Genomic DNA, 13341 nt, shown 5'->3' on the forward strand with positions numbered 1-13341 from the left:
AAGAAGATACAGTGCCCTGCCCTGTTCCTTTCTACCTAGTGCATCATCATCTCAGAGACAGCCTCGGTAGCAATGTGGGTGGCCTGTGCCTTAAGGATCGTCATCCTAATATAGAGGAGGGTATGTGCAGGCTAAATGCAGTGGCTCATTACAAACAGAAGCAAAGGGACAGTGTTCTCAAGGAAATGCAACTCAAATCTGTCTTAATTCTCACCCAGGATCTAAAAATGTACATGTTATAAAGATGTCCCTATAGAAAAAAAGTAATGAAGTTGATGAAAGAAGAAATGGGAATGGATATCAAAGGGAACTGGAAGGAAAGAGAGGGGGGAGGAAGGGGGGAAGGGAGGTGATTAGGAAGACGTGTGTGTGGGGGGGAGCAAATACAATGATCAAAAAGACGTGTGTGTGTGTGTGTGTGTGTGTGTGTGTGTGTGTAGTGGTGGTATATACAGTGGTCAGAAAGACAAGTGTGTTGGGGGCACATGCAGTGATTAGAAAGTCCACTGATGGTGGGGGTATTGGCTATCCTTCATTTCCTAGACTTTCAGAGCACTACCTATATCCAGCCAGACCTGAACCCTTATCAGGTTCATACAATCAGAGATTTAGACCCCTGAAAGCATCCTTACTTTCCTAGCCAATATGGGCAATGGACCAAAGTTCCAGAGCTAACAGCCAGTGTGGAGCTTTATATCTTCTCCCAGTGCTACAATAAATAAATAAACAAATAAATAAAGTAATAAGATCATTTTAATAAAAATGACTTTTGAGATTAACCCATCCACTATGGTTTCAAGCATGCAAATATCCCTCTAACTGCCACCAGAGATTGATAGGTAAGAAATGCAGTAAGTAAGAGGGCCAGGAAGCATCTATATGTGAGATTAATTTCACAAGGTAGTCATTGCATTAAAAAAATAAATAAAGCAAACAGAGACAGGAGACAGAGAACATGATTTCCCTTGAGTGTGACTATGTGTCCTGTGTTCTTTGAAACGATCTATTTAATTTTCCAAAACAAACTAAAGTGAATGAAAATTTAGTTGTGTTCCCTAAATTTAATTGAAGTATTCAGGGCATCACATTATTTTCAAACAGAGCCCCCACTGAGATGGATTGCACAGTGTGTCTGGAGATGCAAGCTTATACTCACTGCCCCTCAGGTGCCCTGTGCAGGAATTCTCACTCCAAGGAAGGAAGTGTAAACAGTGCTCAGGAATGGCCTCAGTTTACAGGATAAAAGTGTCAGCACTGAATAATGCCAGAAATTAGGAGAGGATGTGATCGTGAGGTGCAGTCACTTTTCTCTCCAAGAAGGTTGTAAGAGAGAATACAGTTCTTCTTAGCAAATAGGTTTGATGGGATCATTCTGCTAACATTGCTTTTCGATCCGTGTCTTAAAACACCGAAACTTTATTTATTTTTGCACTTTTATTCCTCTGCTGCTGAGAAAGTGACGTTCTAATGATCATCAATTTAGCCGTTTTGCTGAAAGGTCAAATAGACAAACCAACCCTGAAATTACAGGCTCTGTTTCTCAGTGGCAAATAATAACTGTCACTTTAACAGGGGGATAAAATTGATGTGTCCATTATATAAAGCCAAGTACTATGTAAACTGTTTACATTCCAGTCATGAATTCATTTCCCAGGGTTTTGTGCATGAACTCTGGGGAAGCTGAGCACTGGGAATGACTCTCTGGGGGAACTGGGCACTGGGGATGACTCTCTGGGGGAGCTGTTAGGACAGAGATGTTCAGGTTGCTTTCTGTACTTTTAAGTAGTTCACTGTTCTGCTTTAACTCAGATTTTAGCCCATCCTGGTTGTTACTTTGTCTTTATTTGTGTATCTCAGTCATTTTCATGAAGCACCTGTTTCCTTTTGGGGTTGGTGAAGTGGAACATTTAGTAAATGTACCCCAAATTTCCTAGTTTGTGGTGGTGGCTGTAATGTGTGTACACTGCTTTATTTCATGCCTAGACTTTTCTACAGAGGTTCTTTTGGCTAATCCCTACATCAGCTCCATACAGGAGTTAGAATCCTGGGGGCTTGCTCAGGACCACCAAGCAGCTGGGGCTCAGTGCTTTTGTCAGTATCCTTAAGCCCAGAGTGAGGTGTGCAGTATAATGCAGGTCACATTGGCATTGGAAAGAAGTGGCTTAATCCCACCCCACACCCAGGGAAGTCTGTGACAAAGAAGCCCTCTACTTTGATTCACTGCTCATGATGGGTTGCAAGCTTTGCAAAAGGCCAGGGGTTGGTTTCTAGGCCTCCACATATGTCCATTTCAAATAAGGTTTTTTTTTTTTTTTTTTTTTTAAACTAAGACTTTTGTTTTCCATTGTTGATTCAGCCCATCTTATTTTTCATATTTGATTGTTTGCTCATTACAATGTAATTTTTCACTTGTGTGAAAAGTTATGGCTCATCCTCAGAGAGAAAATGTACCTCGACACTATACCAGCACGGCTGTAAGAGCCATACCTCAGAAGAAGGCTGGCTTTATAATAATAGTAATGATGATGATGATGGTGATGATGGTGATGATGATCTACAGCTGGGCATGTGTCAGTGTTCTCCTCAGGGTTAGGAAAGTGTGAATACACTTGATTCTATCTGACAGGCTCAAGACTATTGCCCTGGGTCTAGTCCTCAAATCTCAAGAAGGGTCTGCTCAGAGCAATACATCTCTTAATTCAACCATTCTCCCCAGGGTGTGAGAATGTAGACCCTCTCTGGAAGAGATGATCTTTAGTGCATTCCCTTCTGGCTTGCTTAGACACTCACTATTGCTTCTTCCCCTAGCATTCAGGAGGACTGGATACATTTTCCCAGCTCGGTGCTTCATGATAACACATGCTGCTTGGTTTGTTCTAAGGAGAAATAAATGCCTGTATTCTTGTGAATGGAGTGCCTAGGATATTTCCAAGGCTTAGAGCCACAGAACAGACTTCTGTTGCTTTTACAACTGGTAACTGGCCAAGAATCTGAGCTGTTCTTACCTTCTCATTCAAGAGTGTGTAATGTATAAGCTATCCAAGGCTCAGAAACAGTTCTTTTTGAATAAGCATTCTAAATACTCAGGATTTCTGCTCGCACTTGTTTTGAACATTTGGCTTTGATTCTCTGATCCAGGTTAGCAGGCAAACAATGGATGCTGGATGGCTGCCCATTTGGAAACCTCAAGTCTAGCCTTATCCTCATTCCTCAAGGCAAGCGGACCTTGTCATAGCTGGGTATGGGTTCTTTTGAACTGACCTCAAAAGAATGGCATTTAACACGCGGCAGTAACCTGACTCTGACAGGTTGAATTTCTCACTGGCAGCCACTGTGACTCTCAGGCACTGGGATCCCAATCCCTTGCCCCCGCTCCACCTTTCCTTCAGTGGCCTGGTATCACTGATCTCTCAACATTCCTAAGTAGTATGTTATCTGGAGGGTGTCGATTAAATCATCACCTTCCTTTAATGTCTTCATGGCATTACATTTTTGATCACCCAAAGAGTAGAACACAGGTATGGTCAACTGGGATGGGTCATGGTCATGAGTGGAAAGGAGAAATGACTAGAGTGCATAACCTGGGAAGCTGACAGGCAGCTGCAGGCACTGACAGACATTCTCTTCTACTTTGGGCCAGATTAAAAGAATGTTCCACCTAAGTGTGGCTTCAGAGAGTTGTGTACAAGTGGAGACCAGGGCAGCATCTGCTCAGTGCTGTTTATCCAGGGGACCATGAGAGGCAGATGCATTTAGGAAAAGGGGGCTGCTGAATTAACGTCTCAGGACATCCTTGTGGATTATTACTGCACCCAACTACACCCCCATGGTCGGCACCCAGGGCCTAAGTTGCTGTCAAGTGAATCTGACAATTCTATGATTTGATGCATTGTCAAGAATCTTGCCATAGATTCATTTTGGCTCCCCCTGGCCTTAATTAATCACAGTGAACATGGAAATCGAACAAAATCTGCACTGAGCATCTTTACTTCTCTGTTTTGTTGCTTTACAGTTTCCTGTCACCAAACAGCGAACGGGAAACAAAACAAGAACCTGTTCCGTGCTCTGAGCCGTAAATGTGGGTGGGATCTATGGCTGAATTGGTGCTTAGCGTGTGTAACTGGGCCATGGGTGCCAACTTCAGCCCAACGCAAAACAAAACCTGATCAACCAAATGGTGTTAGTGACAAGGCAGGCCCAGGTGACAGACGTATGTTGAAGAAGGCATAAATACAAGGTGTAGACCCCTGGCCACTCACTTCCACTCCAAGCGTAGCACAGAGACGGGCACAGATCTTGCTCACTCTGTAGAGGGAGGCGGGCACCTCAGGTCTGCAGAATGAGAAGTGGCAGGAACACACCCTGTCCAGCACCAAGGGCTGCTTCGCTCCTGACACAAGCACATTTCTGCTCTGTTTGCAGAACTTCTAAGGTCATATTTTCACATTAAGTCACTTTTGTAAAAAAAAGAAAAGAAAGAAAGAGAGAGAAAGAGAGAGAGGAAGAAAGAAAGGAAGAAGAAAGAAAGAAAACAACAGTTGTGCCAGTGAGACAGGAGGGAGAGCAGCACATTTACCATTTTCACCATTTTTTCTGTACATGTCAGCAGTGTTAACTGTATTTTGTAACCAAGCCCCAGTTTTCCCCTTGCAGAAATGTAACTCAAGACCTAGTAAAACCTTTCAACCCTACTTCCTCCAGCCTCAGGAGGCAGCTCCGCAGCCACTCTCTGCCTTTGTTGGTGTGCCTATACTAGGAACATGCATGGAAGCGAAAATTGTTTTACTTGGTACATTGGATTTATTTCACTTAGCAGAAGGTTTCTTCAGGATTCACATGTGTCTTGGTATATATCCGAGTTCATTTCAAAGAGGAGCGATATTCCATAGTTTGTTCATGCCAAAAGCTTCTTTATTCCTGCCTTTGGAAATTGCATCTGCTTCTTGGCTGCTGTGAATAATACTGCTAAGACATGGTGTGAAAACCTGCATGAATTCTTTCAGTTATTATTATTTTTTTTGTCTATACACAGATGTGGAATTGTTGTACCACATGGTATCTGCTTAATTTTCAAAAATATTTTTATTATATTTACTTCAGGGAAGGGCAGGTAAAATGGTGTGTGTGTGTAGGTCAGGACAGCCTGTGAGAGTCAGCTCTCTCCACCCAGCATCTGGGTCCTGGGGAGTCAAACCTGGGGAGTCAGGTAGTCAGGCTCGAAACGAGCATGTTTACCCATTGAGCCATTCAACTGGCCCATGCATCTCCCCTATTCTATGTTCTGTAAGGATTATCCATGTCACATGCTTCCCAAACCCAGGACAGTGGCTATCTCTGTATCTCCAGTCCTGAACTTCTGATGTTTTTAACTGCCTCATATTTTTAAAACCACAATATACCATCCTTAATCTGGAGTGGACCTGTTTTATGAGTCTGCTGCCCACCAGCCTCTGGCGGGATGCACCCTCCTTAGTCCCTATCAGCAAGAGGTGACTCCAGGTGGCATAGGGGGTCAAGGGTGATGCCCGCATAGCACATGTCCCTGGGTGGAAGCACCTCATTCTACCCTGCTCTCCAGTGGGGCAAAGCAATAAGCTAGTGTCATGAGCTGACATTCATTTATCCCTTCTCAGAGCGCTTTTAATAACAATGGTAAGACAATATCAAAGGAAAGGGAAAGGTTCTGTGTCCCTGGAGAAGCTTGTTTTATGAATATCCTGAATGCTCAGTCAGACTAAGGGGAATAGCAGAGGGAAAGTACGGTATTTTTTTTCTGCTGCAAATTTTGACCAAAATCCATCAAGCCTTGAGACAAAGGTGAACTTCTTCCTCTTTCTTTCACGTCTGGCTTTCTTTTTAAGAAGAACTTCGTATTTGTCCAATTCTTATCAGATTCCTGACAAAATGTAGACAGGCAGGGAAGGAGGAAGAGAGGGAAGAAGAGGCGGGGAAGTAAGGAAAGAGAGAGAGATGGAGGAAGAGAGAGAGAGCTTAGAGTGGCTCACCATTTGAGGACACAGCTGTAAGGAAGGCATGAAGTAGGAACAGGAGGCAGCTGCTCACATTTGCATCTTCAGTCAGGAAGCAGAGAGGTAAATGCTGAAACGTAGCAAGTTTCCTCCTTTCCCTGGTTTTTATTCAGCCTGGGACCACAGCCCATAAATGCTGCATTCAAAGTTCATCTTCATTCCTGGGTGGACCCTCTCTGGAAAGGCCCTCACAGGTGTGCACCAGTGCATCTCCTAGGCAACTACAGATTCAGCCAGGTTGACAGCAAAAGTTACACAACACAGCCATCTAAGGAAAATGATGTATACTGGAAGTCCCTTGTCCTCTTCACACAGAGCAGAGGGAGCCACAGTGAGCCCATTGGTCTGCTCTGTAGCATGTGTTTGGCCAAAAGTAACATACTTTCTGTAACGAAGGACAGCCAACTTTTGGAAAACAAAGCAAAGGACTCCATTTAGAGAAGACTACAGGAAGAAGTTTGGTTTCCTGGGTGGTGGTTTCTATGCCTCCTGAGATAATCCTGAGACTTAAAGTGCTTGAGATAAATGGGAGAGCATCGTAGATGACCAAGACTTGACCACATGCCCAAAGAGTCATGTGCTGTAAATCACCTCCAGTTCTGGGAAGGTGAGGTAGTAAATACAATCACCTAACAGTCTTTCCTCACCGGAGAGCATTGATACTGTATACGGTCACCAGAAATAGTCCCCTCTGTGTGACAGAAGAGTCTCTTCACTGTAGTTAGGGATGAGAGGGGGGTGGAAGGAAGTAGTGGGAGACAAGAAACAGGGAGGAAGTATATGAAGCATGAGCAAAGTGTTTTGTGTTCACTACGTTGTTCAGTCCATACAGTGGCCTCACGACATAGGATCTGATACCCATTTTACAGAAGAGAAAACTGAGCTCAGAATGGCTTATCACTCACCCACATTGGGGAGCTAGTAAGCAGTTGGTCTGGGGTCCTAGTTTGTTTCTTTGTCACTGTGATAAAACACTGACCAACTTGAGGAGAAAAGGTTTTATTTGGCTTAAAAGTTAGACTTCATCCTCCCTGGAAGCCAAGACTAAAAATCAAGGCAGGAACTTGAAGCAGAAATCATAGAAGATGCTGCTGTCTACTGTTTGGTTGGCTTAGCTACATTCCTTACACAGCCCAGACACATCTACCTAGGTGTAGTACCGCCCACAGTGGACTAGGTCCTCACACATCAATGAGCAGATATGCCCACAAGGCAATCAGATGGAGGTGACTCCTTAATCCCTCTTCCTGATTGAGATTCCCTCTTCCTGGGCGTGTCAAGTTAACAACTGAAACTTACAATGGCATCTGAGAGTCAAATCCCTAACAAGTGGCCAGGGGAGCTTTCTTGCTGAGATGGTTAGTAAGTTTCCAGCCCAAGCAGATAGCATGAGCACCAAAGATACTCCAGTTAATCCCTGCTCCTGATCCTTTCTGTCACTTTCTTCTCTGAGAGGGAAAATATCAGCCCACATTGTTTGAACAACAACAACAACAACAAGCAAACATGCCTGGAACCATGGTAGGTGCAACAAACCCAGACGATTCAGTCGGGTTGTGCACAGCTGTCAGTGCCAGCAGCTGAATATTTAAACAGCGGTTTTAAATATTAAAATACTCAAGCAAACATTAAACATTAAATTATTAAATATTTAATATTAAAGTATTAAAACAAATACTAAAGCAGGTAGCTTTTAATATTTGGTTTAGCAAAAGCTTCTAGAAGTCAGCAAATTCCAAAAACACCCCAGTCTTATCTCTGAAGATAATCTACCTTGATTTCTCTTTCTTTTTTAGAGACAGAATCTTAAGTAGCTCAGGCTAGCCTCAACGCAGTATGTAGCTAAACCTTGAACTCCTCCACACCCGGCCTCACCCCACCTCAAGGGGTATCTAACCCATTACCAAAAACCTACTTTACTCAACATTCCAGTTTTATAAATGCTTTTCATGAAGATAGTGTGCCTCACTTTTAATCTAATATGACCTCAGAGCTCTTATCAACTTGCTACCGGGAAGCAATTTAATATCAAAAAAGAGAATACTAAAACCAAGTAACTCACTATGATTGTGATAGTGTTCTTTTTGTTGTTTTTTTGGTTTTTTTTTTTTGTTGTTGTTGTTGTTGCTTTTTAATGACACCTCAACCGTATATTTATGGTGAGATCTGGGAAGGTGCTTGCCAAACATTCTTTTTCGTCTAAAAGCTACTTTGCAGGCAGCACTGTACTTAAACTTACAAACGTTTCGCTGGGTCTGTCATCACAGCCTCACCCCACCCCAGGGCTCCTGCACCGGGTTCTCGTGCTGCCGCGCTGCGTCAGGGCCGTGGGCATTTCTGTGTTGCACAATGTGCCAGGGAACTGTGAGAACGCATCTGAGCATTTGCCTTGGGACCAAGCCGGTCTTCCATGGTCTCTTTACAGCTGGAGTGAACACAGTCAAATAGCAAGTCTTCCATATATATATATGAATATTCTTTGTTCTATTAAGCTGTTATTTTCAAGACCCAAAACTTCACAAAGTTTATTTCTAGGATTGAGTTGTTCAGTTGAATTAAATTTACAATCTGTACCAGTCGGATATTTATCAAAAGTATCTCCTTGGAAATTTTGATATTAGATTTGATTTTGTCTGACTGTTATAAGATTTTATTGCCTAGAGATAGTCACTTCGGGATTTGCTCGAGATTCATACTTTGGCCTTGCAAAAACTGAAGCGTTTTGCAGCGCTGACGCAATCTACAAACATATAAATGTCTGCACAGCGGCATTTTGTCACTGATATCCTCCAGTATGATTCTTTTAGATAGTATGGCTTGCCGTCATTGTCCCCATCTGAGTCTGTGTGATGGACACTGGCAGCCCCACAACAGTGAAGTGACCTAACGTTGAGTTTGGCGGAAGCACACCCTACTAGTGACGCACAAGCATAATCTGGTAGAAACTTGTCACGTCAGCAGTGGAGAGATTGTACGAACATAAATATAACCCGCAGTGCCATGATATAGCAACATCAATTGAGTCTGGGCTCTCCCACCCCTTCCCTTCTCTCTTCCCTCCCCCATCCTCTCTGCCCTGTATGACATTAGGGATGAAGCCCTGGCCTAAGATGGGCTAGGAAGACACTCTTATCACTGTGCTATGAGTTAAAACCTAGCAGGGTTTTAGTAGTTTTTCAAATTTCTGTAAACCTAGATATCTGCGTGAGAATGAGGCTGTCATCTCAGTAGATCCTGAACAACTTAATCTGGGAAAACCAACAGGGAAACCTGGCCCCTCCCCACCAGAGCTCTCTTCCATTGCATGCGCTACTGCTATTCCTTCTGAGTTGTGAGTGTGAATCACTTAAATGGCTCTTGACCTTAACTAAGATGACCTAAGCTCGCTTTCTGTCCCTAATAATAACTATGTCTCATATAAATACTGTTACCATCCTCTCTCTTCAGTAGAACAGTCACCGGACCAATTCCCCAAAGATCTCCTCTCTCCTTCCTCTCATCCACATTTTCTTCTTTTGCAGATTGGATTTGAGGCCCCTTCTCCCCAGGGACAGGCTGAAGCCTTGGGGAGTGGGGGTGGGGCTGACCCTGAACCAGCTCGCCACGTCTTCTCCTTCTCCTGGTTGAATTCCCTGAATGAATGATATTTATTCTCTTTGCTGTCCCCTGTCTGCCTGGATGAGAAGCACACAGGCAAACCTGGGTGGAAATTCACCATGAAGGGGACCTCTGGCCAGGATTTCCGAAAACAAAAACAAAACATCACCCTTTGACTCCAGATGACTTATCTAACTTGTTGAGAAAATGATTACGCCCCGACAAATTTTACAGCAAATCCTCTTATGAAGAAACTTGATCTTATGCAAATCTCTTATTGTGTGAGAAACATTTTGAAGGTTGTGTAGGTGTGGCGTGTGTGTGTGTGTGTGTGTGTGTGTGTGTGTGCGCGCGCGCGCGCGAGCACCGAGCACATCAGCTAAGTGGCAAGTGACCACAAAGTGACAGAACACTCTCCTGTCTCTCTGACTTCTTGTTATTTTAGGACACTTGTGCCTTTTGCTTTTCTCCTTAGCATTACAGATGGTAGATGACATCCAGTGTCAGTTCAGAACTGACCAGTTTATCAAAATATGGAGATTGGTCACTGGCCAAAGATGTGTGTAGGGCGTTATAGAAGTTCCTCTTTCCTACGGATGTCACGGGATGCGCAGCCAGAAGTTTTCTGTACATGTGGCCACACTTCCATCGTCCAGAAGGCCAAAGGCCTAGGGCAACTCTTTCCACATTTTTCTAATCTTATCTACATATCTCATAATCAGATGTCCATGTATCAGGCATTTTAATTGAAGACGTTTTGAGAGGAACCGTCTTCTTTCTTATGTGTCTGCCACAGCAGGAATTGAATAAACTGTGGAACAAGTGCATGTATTTAAATATACACACGATTCTCTCCCTGTGAGCTCTCCCTCCCTCTTCTCTCCCCTCCCCCTCCCTCCCTCTCTCTCTCTCTCCTTCCCTCCCTCCCTCCCCGTCTCTCCCCCCCTCCATGCCTTCATCACATAAGTTTTACTTTACTTTAAATGAACTCTTAAATAAATGTTTTTAAGAACCTTCGTCTCCTAGCAATTTTTTCAGTGATTCATGTTTTATTATTAAGCCATTAATCAAGCATGTTTCAGGGGACTCAAGAGAAGTGCCATCTTCATACATACAAATTAATTTTAAAGTATTAATTATGGAACTAAAAATTTTAGAGCTGTAACCAAACTGCTAAGGCAAATGTATCATCCAGCTAACTAGACGGGCTGCTTAATTTTAGAAGCAAATAACAGTCCTATACGTCGCTGTTATTGGGACTGGGATAGAGAGAGATATGGAAGGCATTTGTGGAGCTATTAAAGTCAAAACGTTCCTTTTTTAAGAAAAAAAATTCCCGAGTGCCCTTTTACTGAAAATATGTTTATTCACTTGAAATGTTTGCATTATTAAGTTTCTTCTATCTAAGGATGGTGAGCTAGTACAGTTCGTATAAGCACTTGCCTTTGGGCCTGAAGAACCAAGTTAAATTCCTAGGGCTCACATGGTAGCAGGAAACTGAGCCTTACCCTTTGTCCTCTGACCTTCTCCCATTCACCAAGATGTCCACACTTCCCTGTCCTCAACTAATTAGGCTTGCATGCTACTTCCACTGTGACTGATCTTTCAGTTGTAAAATTATCAAGTTTTAGAGGTGGGAGGAACCTCTAAAATGATTTAATTCAATCTCAGAAGGGAAATTTGAAATACAGAGGAAAGCCCAGGAAAAATTACAGGGCTAGTGAAAGCTAAGTGTAGGAGGTGGGGCTTTGGAGGGATTGTTTGTTGTATTGTTTTTATTTTCTTGTGCTGGGTTCATTTCTGTATGCACACTGAAGAGAAAAAAAAATAAAGCCACAACAACCTTTGCAGATTTTATTAAAAATATATTCAACGTTCTCGTACACAACCAAATTGACCAAGGATCAGGAAGATGTTTTATTATTGAAACATTTACAAGAAAAAGTTGATTCAAAGAACTTACACATTTTGTCCTAGCTACCCCTCAAGAATGAATTCTCTTTCACTGTAGCTCCAAATAAAAGCAACTGGGTGACTTCCATCTGCTTTTTAAAAGGCTTCCTCCTTGGGTCCACATTTTCTTTAAGAGATTGCTATAAAGACACGTATTTGCACATAGAAACTAAGCCTGGGCAATATAAATAACGATGTTTCGTTACTACACAGAAAGACTCTTTGTGCATGCTAATTAAGGGGTATATAGGCTCTCTCCCTGTACATCTTCTATGCTTCAAGCTATATAAAAATAAACAAATGATATCAGAGCTACAATATGGTACAGAATACTGTGTTTTAAACCTTTTAATGTTTACTTGTGTGCTAAATGCAGAATCGTTTTGGCCAAGTGCAACATTTCACTTCCCGATTATCTCCATCAGTTTCCTGTTACTGTGAGCTTGCTGGGCTAACTGCTCTGCCCTGGCCATTTCCAAGACTTCCCGCAGAAGGTGGAAGGTGAGATCCAGAGAGATGGGCGGCTCCTCGGACCGCCTCTCCCTCTCCAGCGCCCCCTGGTGGCCAGCTAGGGCATCCTCAGCGCCGCGTTCTGCCGGCTCCGCGCGGCTGTCGAGCGAGCGCTGAGGCATCTGCAGCTGCTGCAGCAACACGCGGAAAAAGTTAGCTGCAGTCTGGTCGTGTGAGGGGCGGCTGCCGCGACCCGCGGTGAGGGGCGTGGAGTTGGGCGACAGCCGAGCAGCGGGACTTCTGTTAAGGTTCCCCAGGCGGAGGAAGTACTCTTCACCCATGCGGATCAGAACCGGCTGAGGTTGCTGGGGCTGCTCCGGCTGCAAGAAATTCAAGGGCTGCGGGGCCCGCGCCACTCCGGGGACGGATCCCCTGCTCAGCAGGGCCCTGCAAGGCAGGCAGGGCGACAGAGCCACCAGCAGCATGCCCACGGACACCAGCAGCCGCAGCCGCATGTTAGGGGCGCTCTCTGCAGGTTGGGGTCAGGGGAGAGAGAAGGTGGGGGAGAGAGGTAATAAGATCGGTCAGAGTTTTAGCTCAGTTGGAAGGTGTAGCGGGGCTTCCTATCTGACACCCACAAGACAGGCTCTGGACTTCGGTGACGCTGTCCGCGGTGCTGAAGCTATAGGTGCCTGCAAAGCTCATCCGGTGAGAGCCCGCAGGTGACCCTTCTTTGGAGACCTAAAAGGAACACCCTCAGACTCCTCTTCCTAAGGATCTCCCAAACGTTTTCCCCAATCCTTGAGCCCGGAGAAGTGCTACAGGTTTAAGCTATCGCCCGCCCTAATTGCCCATTTCGGACATCCTTTTCTTCCAAATTGAGGACTACCTCCTCCTCTGTCTCCATTACTGCCCTTGCTCCCTTTGCCTGGGGGCATGGGATGCAATAGCGGAGCCATTCTTCACCCAGACTATGAGCAGTGAGTGGCAGATTGGATTAAGTGGATAAAGATGAGCAGCCGCAGCCGCCGTCTAACTTCGCTTTTTGCCACATCGCCGCTGTCATCGGAATTCTAAGGCACAGTTGGCGACACACATACATGCATAGGCACAGGCATTCCAGCACATGGGCAGCTGGCTCCGGGGCGCACCACAGCAGCTCAGGCAGCACAAAGTTGGTGGCGCCCGTCTAGGCGCTGCCTACCTTCTCCTCCCTTGGCAGGTGAGCCCGCACAACTTACTCTGCAGAGGGACCTCTCCCAGGATACCTCCTGCAGCTTTTCTTCCTCTTCTCCTTTCTCTTCTCCTTTTT

At 44.5% G+C, this 13341-nt stretch overlaps 2 protein-coding genes across 5 annotated transcripts in view; one reads left to right on the top strand and one right to left on the bottom strand.

The window, feature by feature from the left end:
• Positions 1 to 10640, top strand: part of TRIM55 (tripartite motif containing 55) — a 37916-nt gene extending 27276 nt beyond the window's left edge. For 2 of the 4 annotated variants that reach the window (XM_080929468.1, XM_080929472.1), the window contains exon 10: positions 9551 to 10640. In XM_080929468.1, coding sequence (XP_080785594.1) covers positions 9551 to 9673 — 123 coding nt within the window. In that variant the 3' untranslated portion in view covers positions 9674 to 10640. Of the gene's footprint in view, positions 1 to 3138; positions 3240 to 9550 lie in introns of all 4 variants that reach the window. The other 2 variants (XM_080929470.1, XM_080929471.1) reach the window with 2 other exon arrangements.
• Positions 10641 to 11980: 1340 nt separating this feature from the next.
• Positions 11981 to 12550, bottom strand: CRH (corticotropin releasing hormone; the record flags this gene model as incomplete). Its single annotated transcript, XM_080929623.1, has 1 exon — positions 11981 to 12550. Exon 1 carries the CDS (start codon positions 12542 to 12544, stop codon positions 11981 to 11983), a length of 564 nt encoding a protein of 187 aa, XP_080785749.1. The 5' UTR covers positions 12545 to 12550.
• Positions 12551 to 13341: the final 791 nt, after the last annotated feature.

Source organism: Micromys minutus, assembly GCF_963924665.1.
Source record: "Micromys minutus genome assembly, chromosome: 15".
NCBI classification, from domain to species: Eukaryota; Metazoa; Chordata; class Mammalia; order Rodentia; family Muridae; genus Micromys; species Micromys minutus.